This window comes from Heterodontus francisci, chromosome 7 (assembly GCF_036365525.1).
Source record: "Heterodontus francisci isolate sHetFra1 chromosome 7, sHetFra1.hap1, whole genome shotgun sequence".
In the NCBI taxonomy this organism is placed as follows: domain Eukaryota; kingdom Metazoa; phylum Chordata; class Chondrichthyes; order Heterodontiformes; family Heterodontidae; genus Heterodontus; species Heterodontus francisci.
In genome coordinates, this window is record NC_090377.1 from 82452174 (window position 1) to 82471869 (window position 19696).

Consider the following 19696-nt stretch of genomic DNA (forward strand, 5'->3'; position numbering starts at 1 on the left):
GGTGTTGGCTGCTTTAAGCTACCTCCTCTCATGCCTGGTATACCACACACTTCTGGGAAGGTAAACATCTGTTCTTTAAAGTGTGATCTGTCTCTCCCCAATGCTTGCAGAATGGTTGCATTCTCTGGCCAAACAAATCGTTTTTTTCAGTCAGTAACGCCCAAATCTACAGAAATGTGGGAAATGATCAATTAACTTTTGCTTTAACAGTGCCATTTCCGGTGCTTACATTGCTCCTGATTGCAGCTCCCAGTTGCTTTAAAGGATTTTCTACTGGTCAGCTTTCATTGTCCAGCCTGCTTCAGGACAAACTTCTTGCATTTCCATCCACAGACTAAAAACAGCAAAAATGTGTCTAAATTGGCATGGAAGCTCTCTCCCAAAATCTTTTAGTAACCAAATTTTTTATTTGTAGTGATCTAATACATTTTTCTAAGTTATTTATTCATTGTTTTGAAGGCACTGTGGCAAACAATTTACTCAATCACTGCTTAAGTTTTAATCAGGGTAATAGAATTACTGATTTCAGTATTTCCTAATTGGTAATTGTTGTTTTCCATGCGTTGCAGGAGCAGGCCTGTTGTGGTTGTTGAAGCCTTTCTGTGGCTGCCTCCATCAATCAACCGAACAAAAATGGAATGTTTTGAGAATGGAAAGCCTGTTGTGTGTATCAATGTTACTGTCTGCTTTGGTAACAAAGGAAAGAAGATTCCTGGTCATATAGGTAATAATCATACTTATTCAAGTACATTGTGGTTGTTGAACTTTACACATGAATAACTCAAGTTCATATTCTATATTATGACCACTTGCAATTGAACATCAATTTTACTGAGACACAACTGCAGGAGACATATGTGATAGTATTAGATTATAGTTGCCAACAGTTCTGGAGATTTACTCATGTTCTGCTGTTAGACATGACTGATGTTTAACTTGTAAGACAAAGGACCTTAGGTTAAGCAATAAAGCTGTTGTTTGCCATGAACCTTTCTGAGTAAATGGAGAGGGAGACATTTGCTCTCTGAACTGTCCTTCCTATTTGAAAGCAATAAATTTACTTTAACTTTCTTTTATTGTTTTAATTCCTGAGATTATTCAGTACTGCTCAGAAATTTCAGGAAGTTTCCTTGCTAATTTACAAATTCTATTACCTCCACATCAAGTTCTTTCAAGTTACAGTACATTCAGCAGACTCTACAAATGAGTGTGGAGCAACCAGAGCATCAACCAAACTCAATGTGTACAAAGTCGCAGTCCTCACCACCCTTTGTATGGCGCCAAGTCATGGGTCCTATACTGCTGTCATGTACGCCTTCTAGAGCGATTCCATCAGCGCTGCCTCCGCAGTATCCTCAAGATCCGCTGGCAGGACCACATTACAAACATTGAAGTACTGGAAACAGCCAACATCACCAGCATCGAGGCCATTCTCCTACAAAGCTTTGGGAAAATGTGCACTCCCTGCGGGCATGTGGGGTGGTCCCTCTTCCGTGGGAATTTCATGTCACACGGAGACCCCCCCCCCCCCCCCCAGGAACCACTGTACTCCCCCTGAGACCCCCCCTCCCCCTGGGCCGAATGCCCACCTCCCCTCACTGGTGCTTTCCGGACCAGCCCCATCGACCCGTCTCACCTATCTCGGGTCCAGGGTTCCAACGCTGGGCTTAGGTCCAAGGCCTGTGCAGTACCGACAGTGGCTCACGGTAGCACTGCCGATACTGTTGAGCTGCTGGCCCTGTGATTGACTGGCAGCTCTTGGGCGGGATCCCGCCCCTGTTAAGTGTTTAAAGGGACAGGGATCCAACCTCCTTCCAATTTGACTGCCAAAGACCAGAGTATTGCTCCGGGGGCCTGAAGAAGTGCAGAGGTGGGGCTCCCCCCGACTTTTCAGCCCAGCAGCGGGACTCCCGCCTCCAGCATAAAATCCAGCCCATAGTTTTCAAACCAATGAATCAGTTCAGTGCAATTTTGTTAATGCAAACAACAAAAAAAGTCAAGCAAAAACACCCATAGTACTGATTTTTCAGTGCTTCATGAGAATCATGTGGACTATTTAAATGGTATAAAGTGACATTGTTCAATACTGTATCCGTTTGCAGTTTGCAGAACTTGAGAACTGTCTGATTGACAAGTTTAAAAAATCTATTTTGCCTATGTGGTCCTGCAGAACTAAAAGGCTTGAATATTCCATAATTGCCAGTACTTTTCTGAAGTAATAACCACTGACAAAATAATGCTCAGACCAAAGTAAAACTTTAAATTACTGTTAATGAGGTCAGATAACTTTGATCTCATTTCCTTATGTATCCAGAGCTTCCTGGAGGACAAAAGAGTAAGATGAAGCAGACAAATGGTGCACAGATGTCAGGTAGATAATGCAATTGAGAACCAGTTTGAATATAGAAGGTTCAGAGTGGAAGTGAAAGAAACAAATAAGAAAAGCAAAGAGAGAGTATGAGAAGAGACTGGTAGCTAACATAAAAGGGAATCCAAAAGTCTTCTATGGACATATAAATAGTAAAAGGGTGGTAAAAGGAGGAGTGGAATCAATTAGGGACCTAAAAGGGGATTTACGTATGGAGGCAGGGACAATGTTGTGGTACTAAATCAGTACTTTGCATCTGTCTTTACCAAGGTAGATGTTGCCCAAGTCATATTGGAAGAGGAGGTAGTTGAGACACTGGATGGGCTAAAAATTGATAAATCGGAGGTATTAGATAGATGGGCTATACTTAAAATTGATAAGTCACCAGGACTGGGTCAGATTCATCAGAGGATACTGAGGGATGTAAGGGAGGGAAGTAAGGGTGGAAATTGCAGAGGCACTGCCATGATCTTTCAATCCTCATTAGATACAAGGGTGGTTCCAGATGTCTGGAGAATTGCAAATTTTACACCCTTGTTCAATAAACGGTACAAGGACAAGCCCAACAATGACAGGCCTGTCAGTTTAACCTCGATGGTGGGAAAGCTTTTAGAAACAATAATTCGTACAAAATTAACAGTCACTTGGACAAATGTGGATTAATTAAGGAAAGCCAGCACAGATTTGTTAAGGGAAAGTCATGTTTAACTAACTTGATTGGGTTTTTTGATAAGGTAACAGAGAGGGTTGATGAGGATAATGCAGTTGGTGTTGTGGATATGGATTTCCAAAAGGCATTTGACAAAGTGCCACATAACAGGCTTGCCAGCAAAGTTAGAGCCCATGAATGAAAGGGACAGTATCAGCATGGATATGAAATTAAATGAGTGACAGAAAACAGAGAGTAGTTGTGAATGGTTGTTTTTTGGACTGGGGGAAGGTAAGTGGGAAAAGTGGTATTCCCCAGGTCTTAGGACCACTGTTTTTCTTGATATACCTTAATGACCTAGACTTGGGTGTACAGGGCACAATTTCAAAATTTGCAGATGACACAAAACTTGGAAGTATTGTGAACTGTGAGGAGGATAGTGATAGACTTCAAGAGGACATAGATAGGATGATGGGATGGGTAGACAAGTGGCAGATGAAACTTAATGCAGAATAGTGTGAAGTGATTCATTTTGGTAGGAAGAATGAAGTTAGGCAATATGTATTAAGACCGCAATTGTTGACAATGCGATCGGTAGGTGGCGCTGTTTTGGCACATGCGCAAATCCAGCATGTGCCACGAAAACGTCACAGATTGTGACTGTAGCAGCTGCCAGGAGTAAAGATGGCGCTGCTCAAAGAATCACAGAGATGAAACCTAACAAACACGTGGCAGAATACAATGGCCGGAGTGAGAGAGTGGAGCGGGCCGGGGAGAGCAGCGCGGGGGGGGGCGGGGAGAGCAGCGGTAGCGGTGCCGGGGGGAGGAGAGAGAACGGGGGGGGGAGGAGAGAGAACGGGGGTGGGGAGGAGAGAGAACGGGGGGTGGGGGGAGAGAGAACGTGGGGGGGGAGAGAGGGCGGCACAGTGGCGCAGTGGTTAGCACCGCAGCCTCGCAGCTCCAAGGACCCGGGTTCGATTCCGGGTACTGCCTGTGTGGAGTTTGCAAGTTCTCCCTGTGTCTGCGTGGGTTTTCTCCGGGTGCTCCGGTTTCCTCCCACAAGCCAAAAGACTTGCAGGTTGATAGGTAAATTGGCCATTATAAATTGTCACTAGTATAGGTAGGTGGTAGGGAAATATAGGAATAGGTGGGGGTGTTTGGTAGTAATATGGGACTAGTGTAGGATTAGTATAAATGGGTGGTTGATGTTCGGCACAGACTCGGTGGGCCGAAGGGCCTGTTTCAGTGCTGTATCTCTAATCTCTAATCTAAAAATCTAAAAAAAATCTAATCTAATCTAATCTAATCTAATCTAATCTAATCTAAAAAAAAGGGAGGGGGGAGAAAGAGGGAGAGGGAGGGGGGGAGAAAGAGGAAGAGGGAGGGGGGGAGAAAGAGGGAGGGGGGGAAAGAGGGAGGGAAGGGGGGAAAGAGAGAGGGAGGGAGGGGGGGAGAGAGGGAGGGAGGGGGGGAAAGAGGGAGGGGTCAAGGGGGGGAACTGGGGGAAGTGGGGGAGAGCGGGGGGGAGGGGGAGAGGGAGGAAGGGGAGAGAGTGGGGGGGGGGGAGAGAGTGGGGGGGGGGGAGAGCAGCGGAACGGAAGAGGAGTGTCTTTTTCTGTGCATGCGCCATAAACACAACAGCAAAAGACTTACTGGCCAGTCCCTGGACCCGGTGACACCAAGGTCTTCGCACGCTCACTCCCCGCAGCTCTCTACGGCCTCTCGCTTCCGGCCCTCTCCATTCAGCCGTTCCCTCCAGCTGCGGATGCCTTACCCAGTTGCTTTCTCTACTTCTCCACAGTACTTCAGGCATTGCAACTGTCTGGTCCCTACATTTTGCATGCTCCCTCTCCCCACTCCTCCCCGCTCTCCCCACCCCTCCCCCTCTTCACCCACCCCTCCCTCCCCCTCTTCACCCACCCCTCCTTTACCCCCCTACCTCCACCCCTCCACCATAGTTGAATATCTGAAGTGCAGTTGCAAAGTCGGGGAAATAGCATGCAAAACAAAACCTCAACAATTCTGGGTTTAATTATTGAAAAGTTTTATTAAGTTCATTAAGTATCCGAGGAACTGCTGTGCATGGATACATGAGTGTTGTGTCCAGCATTCCCGTTAGACAGACAGGCCGAGTCTCTGCTATGCACAGCTAAAGAGATTGTTCCTGGAGAGCCTTGTGGTGAATGAACGCTTGGCTCTCTATTCCACTACTGTATTGTCCATGTGAAGAAGGCAAAGTCACAAGAGTCTGAGCTCAGTCTATTCTTGGTGAATGTTCCCCAAGCGCATCCCAATGTGCATTCCCAATTCATCCATAAATGCAATGTTCCTTTCCACATCGTGATGAGCTCCGCAGCATGATCCAGTTGCCTTCGTTGCTTGAATGCTGACCTTAAGTCTCGAGGATTGTTTTCTCGACGGCATGTTTTAGATGAAAAGAAGAAAAGCAAATCAGAGTCAGAGCTTGCCTCCCTCCATCCACTGAAATTACTGTTGTGCACACCTTTTTAAGTTCTGCAGTGAAGGCACCAATTGATAACGTCGCCAATGAAGCACTTATTACCCACCTCAGATGCAGGAATCATCACATCCCTTCCCTCCTTTCCCCCCCTCCCTTCCCTCCCTCCCTTCCTTCCCCCCCTCCCTTCCCCCCTTCCCTTCCCTCCCTCCCTTCCCCCCCTCCCTTCCCTCCCTTCCCCCCCTCCCTTCCCCCCTCCCTTCCCTCCTTTCCCCCCTCCTTCCCTCCCTTGAAATGTTTTCAGAGCAACTTAACAACAGGGACTGGAGCACATGCGTTGCCCCAGACAATGTAAATATTTTCAGAGCAACTTACCTTGGAACAATCTCCTCTGTCTAATAAAAATGAAGCAAATGTCCAAAATGACTAAATAATTGAGATAAAATGCCCGACGAAACCTCTCCTCCTTCCATTTTCAAAAACTCGCGCCGAAGCTTTCGGAATATTGACGCACATGCGCACACGGTCTCAGGCCCTCTGCGCATGCGCTGCGGTCCGGATTGCCAGGACCAGTTTGCGCATACGCAGAGGCCAACCTGGCGTGTTCCCCGAGGAAGATGACGTTACGCGATGACGTCATCTGCGCATGCGCAAACTGGTCCTGGCAATCTGGACCGCAGCGCATGCGCAGAGGGCCTGAGACCGTGTGCGCATGTGCGCACCGCGGCACATCCTGATGACGTAGCGTTGTCATCAATCACTTTGATATATTAAAGGGTACAATTGAAAAGAGGGTTAAGGAGCAGAGGGACCTGGGTATATGTGCACAAATCATTGAAGGTTGCAAGACAGGTTGAGAAAGCAGTTTGTAAAGCTAGTAAGTTAGTCAAGTGGGGTTTATAAATAGAGGCATTGAGTACAAGAACAAGGAAGTTATTATAAACCTGTATAAAACACTGGTTCGGTATCAACTGTGTCCAGTTCTGAGCACCACACATTCGGAAGGATTTTAAGGCATTAAAGATGGTGCAGAAAGGATTGACAAGAATGGTTCCAGGGATGAGGAACTTCAGTTACGTGAATAGGTTGGAGAAGCTGGGGCTCTTCTCCTTAGAGAAAAGATGATTAAGAGGAGATTTGATAGAGGTGTTCAAAATCATGCAGGGTCTGGACAGAGTAGAGAGGGAGAAACTGTTCCTGTTGACAGAGGACACTGATTTAAGGCGATCCCTGTCCTTAAGTGCCTGAGTGCCATAGAATCGTGCTGGGGAGGCTCCAAAAGGCTGAGGCAGGGCTCCCACCGTTTTTTCAGCCTGGCACCAGGAGCCGCACCAGTGTATATTCAGCCCTATGATTCTATGTATCCAACTTAAGGTCTGATGTTAATCATGTGTAAATAATGCTCAGATTATAATACCTTTGGATATGGTGAACAAGTGTCTGAAAAAATAATTATTTATTTGAGAATTGTTTATTTTATTGGACTGAGCAAGGGCAGTAGTCTACTGTACTGTGTTCTCATTATTCAAGAAAATGAAGAAATGTATAAATGGATGTTTCATCCTGCATAAAGCACACTCCATACTATTTTGTATGTTGTTATTTAACATCTGCGCTAGGACTACCTGGAAATGGTAATTAAGAAGGCCATGTATTGAAATTGCAAGATTACTCTGTTAAATTAATGTATGGAGTCAGTCAGATTGCACCACAACTGTGGTAGCAAACAATAGCAGTAAGATAATGTTGCACAAGCTGCACGCTGCTGACCTGATTAATTTGTTTTGCCAAGTACACATGTTGTTGATTGTAAGATCATACGCACAACCTCGAGTTTGCATTACATTAATATGGCAGGGCTACAGTGTAACCCTGTTATGGTTGTTGTGATGTTGATCTTATTAACTGAAATTTAGCACAATCAAAATAAGGATTGAAATAAAGTGTTAACATTTAAAATTGAATAATTTATAATAACATGATGAACTTATCCTTTGAATTGTACTTTGCGACTTTCAGTGCCTTCATTGAAGGTTTTTCTTGATGCCTCAGCCTCTCTCTAAAGTTTAGATTTGGATTGGATAATTTTGCCCAAAGCTGTAACTCTGTGAGCTGAATTTGGATTGTGCAGTCTGAGCATGTGAAGTGTGTGCAATTTCTCAGTGCACCAGAACCAGTCAGCTGCATTAATACAATATTTTTTCTTAAGCTTTGAAGTAGCTTCTACTCAAAGGTTTTTCAAAGCTATTTGAAGAAAAGCTAGAAGATCAATTTCAGAATCTTTAAAATAAAATTTATAGTTTTTTTTTAAGACATGTTTTCTCTGTGTGAGATGCATAGATAAATAGAAATGACAATTTTATGATTAGACATCCATTGTAGCTTTTGCTCGGTGTCTATAAATTTAGAAAGTTGAGTTTTGAGGCCAACCAATTTTCTGTACTTGTGTTTTATTAACAGTTATAAAAGGTCAAGTGTAATTGTTTACACCTGTGAGGCAAAGTCTAGTTCTTAACAACTATGAGATGGGTTGGATGGGGGAATGGGTGTTGGGAGAGAGACAGAGACACACGAATAGAGTGAAAGCAGACTAGCAGTTTCCTCCTACATTCTAATGTGATTTATTTTGTATATTGAATTCTGAAAGCAAACAAAGCCTCTTTGAGGGAAACAGATAGGAAGGGCGAGTAGGTGGGTTGGGGGGGGGGGGGGGCGGGGGGAAGGAGGAGAGATATTGAGTGTGGAGACTCCTGGTGTCTTACCGCCTACTCATGGGAGAGTGTGAAAGTGGGGGAGATGGATGGAAAGTTAAGAATGGGGAAAGTGTGAAAATGTGGGAAGGGTTGGTTATAGGGATTTAATAGGCAGTTCAAAGGAGAAATGTAGGAGTATTTATAGTAGGAAGGTGAATGGATTTTGGGATGGTGAAGGTATAGGGAACATGATGGAAGTGAGAATTGGGGCATACATGAGATATTGAGGAAAAAGGTGGGAAGGAAGCTACTGAGGGCCACATTGTCCCCACAAACATCATCCCAAATGCAGCTTCCATGTGTTGGTGGTTTCTTTCTCCACCACACCATGCCGTAATCCCTATTCCAAAGGAAATAAGAAAAAGACAAAGAAGTAGGAAAAATGCTAAAATCCATTATTAGGAACGTGGTAACAGAGGGACAGGTTGGGTGAGTGGCAAGAACATGGCAGATTGAATGCAACGTGGCGAAGTGGGAAGTTATCCATTTTGGTAGGAAAAATAAAAAGGCAGAATATTTTTTGAATGGTGAGAGACTGGAAAATGTTTGCATTCAGAGGGACCTGGGTATTCTTGTACACGAATCACGGAAAGTTAACATGCAAGTACAGCAAGCAATTAAGAAGGAAAATGGTATGTTAACTTTTGTTACAAAGGGATTGGAGTATTAAAGTAAATAAGTTTTACTACAATTATACAGGGTATAGGTGAGGCCACAACTGGAGTACTGTGTGCAGTTTTGGTCTCCTTACCTAAGGAAGGACATACGTGCTCTGGAGGGAGTGCAACAAAGGTCCAAAAGGCTGAATCCTAGGATGAGGGGATTGTCCTATGAAGAACGAGTGAGCAGACCAGGCCTGTATTCTCTGGGATTTAGAAGAATGAGAAATTTCTGCACTCGAAGCATTGTGAATCTTTAGAATTCTCTACCCCAGAGAGCCGTGAATGCCGAGTCATTGAGTATATTCAAGACAGAGGTCTTTTGGGAATTAAGGGATATGGAATAGTGTGAGAAGATGGAGTTGAGGTAGAAGATCAGCTGTGATCTTGTTGAATGGCAGAGCAGGCCGAAGGGCCAAATGGCCTACTCTTGCTCATTTTTCTTATGTTCTTATGTTCAGAAGAGGCCAGAGAGAGAAACAAAACTGATTTATGGGAGACTAGCAGAAGAGAAGAGAGAGAGGGAGAAGGAGGACAGAAACAGTAACATAAAGAGCAACATAAAGACATAAGAGACTGCTACAAAACTGACCATATTCTTCAACTTACTAGCTAATTGATTAGTATAGTAAAAATATGTCACTTCCAATCCAGAAACCTTACTTCTTCTGTCACAGTTTTAAGTCACATGTAATCATTTAATATTGAAAGCCAATATATAATGCATTTAGAAGTGCAAACATCTCACCATCATAGTTTGTTGAACAATTAATTCACTAAAAATGCTTTTTAAAAAATTGTTCTTCTGGCATTGATTTTCTCAATAGCTAACACTTTCTAATATTCAAAATACAGTTGAAAACTCATAAGTACCTGTTACTCTTGAAGGCGGTGCTGTAATAAGCCATTTCATTCTCTGCGGAACACAATAGCTGCTATTTTAGTGCATAATCTGGCCCACAAATTGCTCAAAATAATTTCTAAAAATGCTTTTCATTACCCTTTTGTCTCGCAACTGAAATTTCTAATGCTGAAAATAGGGGTTCAGACAAATTTTTCTAAATGTATATTTCACGATAGCATGATTATATTTATCATTTGAATTGACTTTTGTGTCCTTTGATACTTGCCTTAAAGTTTTTTTTTACTTGAAGGCTTCAGCTTCTCCCAAAAAAACTGAACTTAGCCTTGATATTTTTGCCCAGAGCAGGGATGCTGTTAACTTGAAGGCACATCTTACAGGCAGAGCATGTGTGGGGTGTACAGCTTCCCAGGATGCATTGTTTACATTTAAGCTAGCCAAATAGTGGAATGCAACACTATCGCTAATAAACTTCATTTGTTTGAAGAAAAGCTAGTGGAAAAATTATTCTGATAATATTTATCTTGGATATTTTATGAAAGCACAGAGGCTGTTGTTTTTGTGTGCATGAGAGAAAAGCAGCTCCTATAATTTTTGATTTGTTTCCAGTTATAAGTACCTTTATAAACTTCAGAAAGTGTAGTAAGTTGTGTGAGAGAGACAAATCATTTGAATTTTGAAAGCAAACAGAAAGCCTCTGTTGTGAGTTGTTGTTGTAGTGGTGTAGCTGGGGCATTATTGATAAAGTCTCGGAGTCTGGATAAGGTTAACTAATAACTCTTTTATTATTTACACATCTCTATTTACACTCTCCTCAAGCCTCTCTGGCTAGCATCCTTCTTGCTGCTACTCCCTTCCTGCAAAGCCCATTACCATGTGTCTGTTACATCAACACCACTACAGTGGGAAGGGTTGCTCTCATTGTCTCCCTTCACCCTTATATGTCCTTATACTACATCTCCCCCCAAGTCTTTATCCATACATTTTCTTAAACATATATACATTCTTGACTTTCTCCCCCCAAGTCTCTGACTTCACAGATTTAGTCTGTTAGGAGGTTTCATGACTCTCCCCGATCTGGTTGTAGTCTCACTGGGATGATCAGTAGTCTTCCTTGTAAGTCTGGATCACTGACTTGGTTGATTTCTACTCAGGATTGTACTATTCTGTTTGCTTTGGGTTTCTTCATCATCATTTGGGTCTTACAAATGAATGATTGTTGCTTCTGGGGAATAGGGATAATGTTTCTCCTATTTCTACGTATGTTCCCTTCTGTTGTATGTACCACATACGATCTCTGGTAATTTTTATCTCTGTGGATTACAGTATCTTCCCTTTGTAGGTCACATATCCATACTCTTTGGCCTTCATTCAGTTTTGGTAAGTCTCTGACACAAAATATTTTGTTGTAATTTCGAGTTTGTTGCCTTCTATGAGAGTTTTCCCGGTCTCTTACCCTCTCGTAGTCCCAGACATTCAATCCTGGAAGCAATTATTTTGGCGAAACAGGAAGTTGCGGTCTTATCTTCCTGCCCATGAGAATCTGTGCAGGTGATAGTGCTCACAGCAACAGTGTAAATTGATAAATTAGAAGTGAGGTTGGAAGGTCCTCATTCTTCTGCAATAAGGACTTTATGGTTCTTACTCCTCTTTCTGCTTCACCATTCGACTGTGGATAAAGATGTTGAAATCCCATTCTGTCACAAACCGTGTGAAACATTCATTTGCAAACTGAGGTCCGTTGTCTGACAGTACTTCGTCAGGGATACCATGTTTCGCAACAATGTCTTGTAGAACTCTTATAACTGCTTCTGTTGTCATTGAAAACAACCTTCACACTTCTGTCCACCTTGAGAAATAATGATGATTATGTAGGACTTTCTGTTGAACAGGAATAAATCAATACCTAGACGTTGCCAAGGTCTGATCAGAAATTGAGTAGTTAACAGAGGTTTATGCTGTTCTGGTCTTTGTATTGCACAGATCTGGCAGTTCTGGATCAGATTTTCAATGTCTTTGGATATTCCTGGCCACCACAATAATGATTGTGTCCTTGCTCTGCACTTCATTATTCCCATAAGGTCTTGATGTAGACATTCCAAGATATCCGATCTAAGTGAACTGGGAATGACTAGTCTGTCATTATAAACTGGCAAGTCATTGATGATTGTGAAGTTTATTCTATATTCATAGCAGGTTTTCATTGTCTTCCCACTAGGACATTCTTGTGGCCCCCCTTGTGTGCAATACTGCTTTATACAAATACATTCCTCATCGCTTTTTTGGACATGACGAATTTCTTGCAGTTTCTGTATGCTCGCCGGCCAGTGCTGGGCAATATATTGTGAATGTGACTGTATCTCATCCACACAATTCACATCTTGTTGTGTTGGATGGTCTACCGTAGCTCTTGATAAGGCATCAGCAGACATTTGCATCTTTCCCTAGACATATACGATCTCATACGTATATCTCATCAATCTTAAATGAAATCTTTGGATTCTTGGAGGCGTTTTTGCAATCTCCTTTTCGTCCAAATAAGATACCAGAAGTTTATGGTCTGTCTCGATGATGACTCTTAATCCCACAATATAGTCAGAAAATTTGTCACATGCTCATGTGATAGCAAGTGCTTCTTTTTTAATTACCACATACCTGTCTCTGTCTCAGACAAAGTTCTAGATACTTAGTATATTGGTCTGTGAGAACCATCAGGTTGCTACTGGAAAAGGGCCGCCCCTAAACCTGTGTAGGTGGCATCTGCAGCTATTGTTGTTAGTAGTGTAGGGTTATAGTGTGCCAAGATGTCTGGCGATATGAGCATTTCTTTAATTTTCCGGAATGCTTGTTCTTGGTGTGAACTCCAAAACCATGTTTGATCTTTTTTGAGAAGTTGTCTTCGCGGTTCTGTTGCCTACGCTAAACGAGGTAGAAATTTGGCTAACTGATTCACCATCCCCAGGAATCTTTGGAGCTGCTGAACGGAAATAGGAGTAGGGAATTCTGTAATGGCTCATGTCTTCAGTGGGTCTCCCATTATACCTTTACTGCCTACTATGTTTCTCAAGAAACAAATTGTGGTCTTGGAGAATACGCATTTCTCATTCAGAGTTAGCCCTGCTTCTTGACGTCATTGTAGAACTGCTCGAATTCTTTGTTCATGTTCCTCTACTGACTGCCCATGTATCAAGATGACATTCATGTGACAAATAACCCCTTTGAGCTCTTCTAAGATGCTAGACATAGACCTTTGGAAGATCTCTGGTGTGGAAGTTATTTCAAACAGTAATAGATTGAAACAAATCCTCCCAAATGGTGTTATAAATGTGGTTAATAATCTCGAGGTCTCATCTAAGGCAACCTGCCAAAACCCACTGTTGGCATCTAGTTTGGTAAATATTATGCTCTGAGGCAATTTTGCCAAGCTGTCATCCACTGTGAACATTGGGTGAATTTCACACACCACTTCTTTGCTAAGCTGCATTAAATCCACACTGATACGAAGAGTGCCATTTTGTTTTAGGACAGAAACCATAGCCGAACACCACTCCATTGGTGTCGTGACAAGAGAAATAACTCCCCGTCTGGTCATCTCTTCCAGCTGATTTTGAACTTGGTTCATCAACGGGTGAAGTATCTTTCTGGGTGTAAAGATACAAACTGGTCTAGCATCTTCTTTAAGTGTGATTCTATACTCTGTCTTGAGTCTTCCAAGACCTGAGAAAAGTTTTGGATAGTCTTCTTGAAAGAAACTGTTTACCTGTGGCTGCTGACTTCATCAGTCTTCTTGATCAGATGCAGGTCTAAGCATGCTTTCCGGCTTAGCAAGGAGAATTCCTGGTTTTGCAAGACGTATAGGGTTTCCACAATTTGTCTCCCTCTATATTAGAGAGTTGCTTGAAGCTTACCCTTCACTTTCAGTTGGGTCCCACGTGGACCATGCAACTGTGTGTCTGCCGGTTGTAGGCAATGTCTCATCAACCATGGCTCTTGGTCTGACAGAACTGTGACACTAGCACCTGTGTCCAATTTCAAATTCATTAGATGAGTGTTTACATAAATGTCCACCGTTCAAAATCCTTGATTTTGATTATTAATTTCTCCCAGGAAATTTCCTGGTTCCTTTTCTGCTGGAAGTTGCACTTCATTCACTGCTCTTTCTGTGAAGTTCTTTTGCTTTGTGATTTTGAGTAAAGAGATCTTGTTGTGGCCCATTTTTCCATAATGGCCTTTTTTCTTACAGTTGAAACATTCTGCAACATTACCTCAGAGCATAATTACTAGCAGGACGCTGTCCCTGTCTGTGGATCTTTCTGGCTCCACAGTACTGGCATGGTTTCCCGGTGTCATGCACCTTTTCAACTGTGTGCATCTTCTCTATTAATTGTCTCTCCAACTTGGCTTCAAGAACTGTACAGTCATTGGATTTTTTCTGATCCAAGGCTTCTCTTCAGCCCGCAGAATAGCTCTATTTTGTTTTCGGACTTCTGCTTGCTGTACGATCTATTCTCAAGTGTAATGTCACCTGTCAACTGCAAGAGAGCTGAAAAAGATTCACCAGCTATTCCAAAAACTATTCAGTCCCCTATCAGTTCTCCTTTCAATTATCCATTGTCACATCCTTCAGTCAATCTGTACAGATCATTTTTGAAAGAATCTATGGATTCACCTATCTTCTGGACCTTATTGTTAAATTTTGCTCTTTCCAGAATTTTGTTACTGCGTAAATTGTAATATTTGTTGAAAGCTTGAAGCACATCCTCAAATTTATCAGAGGCCTCGCTTATCCCTTGCCTCACAATCACGCATCCGCAATTGCACCCTTAGAGTATAAAAGGGTATTTATTTGTTCTGCTTCTGATTTAGTATGCAGCTGGGAAACAAACCTAAATTGTAGGAATCTTTTTCTTCTCAAGCACAAATTTTGTACTTGATTGGGTCCTTCCTGATTGTGCAAGCTTTCAGGCATTCTGAATTATAAATCCATTTTGTTTTCCTAGGCTTTTTAGGGTGTTCCCCTTATCTTTTAAACTTCTGACTTTTTGACTTTAATGGACGTGTTTGCACTCTTTCGGGGGGTTTCCCGCGCTTTCCGAGAGTTCCCACGCTTTCTCGCCGTGGTCTGATTGAGTAATAGCTGCTGACTCCACCCGACTCCCGAGTCGCCTTTTCGCTCAAGATAGATCTTTCACCCCATTTTTCCAACCCAATGTGCTGTTATCCAACAAAGTCCCCTTTTAAAATTCTCTCACCTGATCCTGGACCATTGCCCAGCCCTGAGACTCAGAACCTGATCGCTGGACCTGGATGTTTCATTGCAGACCACCACACTTCTGTGGTACAGTCTGAATGCCTGCACGGCTGACTCACCGACTGTCCACGTCTTCTTTGGCTGTGGAGGAGCTCTGGAGCTTTATGCAATCCCCTGACAAGATCTGCTGTTCCCTTGGTGCTATGTCATGAGGTAAGGTGTTTTCAATACTTTCTGGTCATTTTAACTGGTGCCACCATATTGTGTGTTGTTGTTGTAATAGCGCAGCTTGGATGTTATTGATGAAGTCTTGGAGTCTGGATAAGGTCAACTAATAACTATTATTTACACATCTCTATTTACACTGTCCTCAAGCCTCTTTAGCTAGCATCCTTCCTGCTGCTACTCTATTCTTCCAAAGCCCATTACCATGTGACTGTTACAGCATCACCACTACAGTGGGAGGGGTTGCTCTCACTGTCTTCAGCATTAACCCTTACATATCCTTATACTACAGCTTCTAATTATTGTCTGTATTTTGTTGACACCCCCCTATAAATGTAACCATTCTAATTACTGACACCAAGGAAATAAATACACAGATAAAGAGAGAAATGAACAGACTGACACAAAGGTACAGTTTGAGGAACATTACCAAATGTAAACTTTGCAGCAAAGTCTTAAAATCCCAAGCCTGGGACACCAATGCCCTCCCCTTCCCTTGCTGCAGATGGATACCAGAAATCCAGCAGTGAGCAAAGCCTCAAACATCCCCAAAACCCCACCCTTCCTCACCCCACCCAATTCTACTAAACCTCAGGTGACCCCTCTACAGTTTTGCCAAATCCCAGGTTTACCTTCCAATTTCCATGCTGCTGCTGTAAAATCCCATTGCAGTAACAGCAAAGATCAAGACCCAAATCTCAGTGAAACCATACTTGGTATGGTCGTATGGTGGTTATGTAATTGGACTAATAATCTAGAGGCCTGGGCTAATAATTCAGAGAATGTGAGTTCAAATTCAACCATGGCAGTTTGTAAAAAAAAACATGGAAATAAAAATCTAGTTTCAGTAAAAAAAGACCATTGAAGCTGTCAAATTGTCGGAAAAACCCGGCTCGTTCACTAATGACCTTTAGGTGAAGGAAACTTGCCGTCATTACCTGGTCCAGCTTATCTGTGACTTCAGTCCCATTCTAGTGTGGTTGACTCTCAACTGCTCTCTGACGTGGCCTAGTGAGCCACTTGGTCGTATTAAGTCATATTGTGGGAGCACCATCACCACAGAGCGTAGTGGTGCAAGAAGGCAGTCAACGACCATCATCTCAGAGCAACTGAGGATAGGCGATATATGTTGGCCTTGCCAGTGATGCCCACATTCCAAGAATGACTTTAAAAAAAACCACACATCCAACTGGTACAACAAAATTGTTAAAACACTTTCTTTGCTAAAATTAGCAGAGTTAAATGTAGAACTGTGAGATATTATTTGGGAAAAGAAACCCAACAGTTCCGTTCACTTGCATTAACATTGTTATATTGATGATGTTCATGCTCTTGTGGATGTTGAAGATAAAAAAATTGGATGCAGTTTTCCTTTAGGAATGATTCTATTAAGCAAATTAATTTCTGTCAGTGTATCTGTTTTTCATCTTTGGGTATCTGGCAGTGTTCTCCTTTCAGATCTTAAACTTTACGTTTTTGGTGATTGTTTTGAGAATTCAGTGCTAGCGAATGGAATGATTGTGCAATTGACTGTAATTACACTGGTACCAAGACCACAGCAGAATAACTGTACTGCTTTATGTGTTAACTTTACTGCAGAAAGGAAGATTACTATGAAGTTATGTTATCTGAAGGTCCATGACGACACAAACTAAATAATGAACTATGAGGTAGAGGGGCAAGGTGGAGCAATTGGTGTCATTTGGGGATAAACTATTTTAAAATAAAACACAATTACACTTTATTTTGTTAGTTTGATCCTATCTGTTTTAGTCATGCATGAAAAGATGATGCTGAAAGGTGATAAGAGAGCTGATTAAAGTTGAGGAAACCAACATACACTGGGGAAAAAGGTTTTGGTGCATACGTTTCCTGTTTTCATTTGGTTTCTGTGCTTAGAAAATTGGGCTTCATTTTTGCTCAAATACAATAAAGTGAATCTTAAACAACATTTAATATTTTAATAATATTTTTCTTCCAAACAATAATGAGTACTTTTGTTTTTTTCAGGATTTTATTTTGAGTGTCTGATAAAAGAAAAGAAGTATATATATACTTATGATCGGCCCAAAATAGAGAGCTTTTTTTGTTACAGTTCAATTAAAATAGCCTGTAGCAGATCTCTTGTTATCATATTAGACTGAAAAACTTATTTGAGAAGTCTAGGCACTGAAGTCAAGTAGCTGTATCTTATTGTAGTTTAAAATGGTTTGGATTTACACATTTTGGTAAATGTAATAAACTAAATTGGAACTGCTAACCAGGCACACCTGTTCATATCAAAATAAAGTAAGAGAGCTTTTTATACTGTTGGACAAATTTTATAAATCTTTATTACTAGTATGGAGCTTTACCCCTGTGCACATTGGGAATTCTGGAACGGAGGTGAATGGTTTTCATGGGATTTTTCATCCATAATGGATGGTAAATCCTGTGCCATCCGCTAAGCTCCATGCATGAATTCCCGATATGTATCCCTGGAAAAGGAAGGCTTGTATAAGAGTAAAATAACACCTCATGCTTTTACTGCAGTTGTTCCCGTAAAATTGATGATAGTGCACGCCTGCATGTAGCACACAATACATCTATTGCATGTATTTTTCACATTAATGTACTTTTATTGCATTCAAAGTGCATGCTCAAATCTACACTTGCTTTCTTCCCAAAAATGTTCCTCTGCCTAAATTGATGTGAAGCAAAGTTGGTGGTGACATTTGCATCATATACAAAGACTTGGATAGATTTTGCAGAGTCTACTTTCCTTCTTTTACAGCACTCAATTCTGCTGACAGTTCACTTCATGGGACAAAGCAGAATCTTTTTTATAGTACAGAAAAATATAATATAATTAAACTAGTAAGGGTACCTAATTGGATTGATGGGAAGCCTTAGTAATGAGGCCAATTTTGTTATGATGGATACTATGTGATGAATAAAATATTGAGCAATGATCTTTCATTACTGCAAGTGGTTTGTTTGTAAGAGTCAAAGATCTGAATCTCCAAAATTCAACAGAACAAGATGCAGAGTGTGTAAAATACCTGAGAGACAGTTGCTGAAGAGTTCAAGTTTCAGCTCCTTAATGAAGTGCCATCTTGTGGAAGTTGTTGTAACTCTGTCTATTCTGAATGTACGTATCTGAATGCATGGGTCCTGTTACTTTGCATGGTTCTGAACTTGGTTCAGAGCAACAGACCAAACTGTATGTTAACAAAAATCATTTCTATCTCTTGTCTTTCAGTATTGCTGTACAACATAAGGACTGATGTCAACAGAAGGGATAGTTTTCCTTCCAGATTTAACTTAATATCTGATGACAACTTGAATAGTAGTTCAGGACAGATTACACTCTATCACAATATTATTAAATGTAGCACTCATCAAGCATTCATGAAGGTAAGCTGAATCATTTCTACTCTTACTTTTCCAGTTGTAATTATACATAAACGAAGCAATTCTAATTGAAATAGAGATTTTTTCCCTGCATTTTTGCTTCATATTTTATATAGCTGTGAAATTCCCGTGTGGCATTGTACATGGGAAGATTAAATAAAGTGATCTTCAGGTGAAGTAAGGTCAGAGGGTAGGGGTAATTGTGCATGGGTGTACAGCTGCAGTTCAGTGCCCATTTTAAAGTCATGTATTAGTTAATTAGATTTGATATTATTTAAAATAACCAAACTGACAGCAGTTTGGGAAGCAGAGAAGTTGGGTTGGTTGGCTGAGGAGCTGGCAATTGCAAAACTGAGGTATAATTTTGAAAGTGACAAATTTGAAAATGGGAAGCAGTGTTGATGTATCTGTAGAAGTATTTTAATATTAACTGTTAATCTCAAGAAAATTGCTCAGATGTGAACCTGTTGCTTTCACAATGGTCTCCACACCATTTGTGGCTCATGGGGTGGAATGCTTGAAATGAGTTTTCTCTCTGATCTTCTTCCTCTTTCCCACCAACTTCACTACCCCATAATCTCCTAGAACATTTCTGAAATCTTCTGCCCACTACCCCACAGAGATACTGATTGGAATATCTGCACTGTGGGTGGTAGAAGATTTGAGCTCCGCTTTATGAATCAATGCACTGTGCCATAGTAGGCAACGCTTTTTGTAATTTTGCACTTAATATGCCAACAAATGAAAATTACTCCATTTTACATAAGGTTCTTTTGAAATACTTTGAAACATAATTTTCAAATAATTTCCAATATCATTATTAAAGTTTGCTTGTAATATGCTACAATCAAATATTTGCCTCACCTCCGTCATTAATACATTAAACAGAATTTAATGCTGTGGCAGTGGCCCTGATGGTTGGACGGAAAGCCGAGGGCCAACCCTGCCGCGGCCATTTCCAATACCCAATTCTGTGCCCATCAGGCAACGAACTGCCTACCTTTGGGGCTTCCATCCCTTTAAGGGTGAAGATCCCGCCTCCAAGAGCTGCAGCCAGCAGTGGCCACTGCTGGGACTG

General features: G+C 41.7%; 1 protein-coding gene across 5 annotated transcripts in view; it reads left to right on the forward strand.

Moving 5' to 3' along the window:
* itga4 (integrin alpha 4) overlaps positions 1-19696 on the forward strand; it is a 325335-nt gene that overhangs the window by 201797 nt on the left and 103842 nt on the right. For all 5 annotated transcript variants that reach the window (XM_068035544.1, XM_068035543.1, XM_068035545.1 and 2 more), the window contains exons 14-15: positions 570-724; positions 18467-18621. In XM_068035544.1, the coding sequence (XP_067891645.1) occupies positions 570-724; positions 18467-18621 (310 nt within the window). The remainder of the gene's footprint in view (positions 1-569; positions 725-18466; positions 18622-19696) is intronic.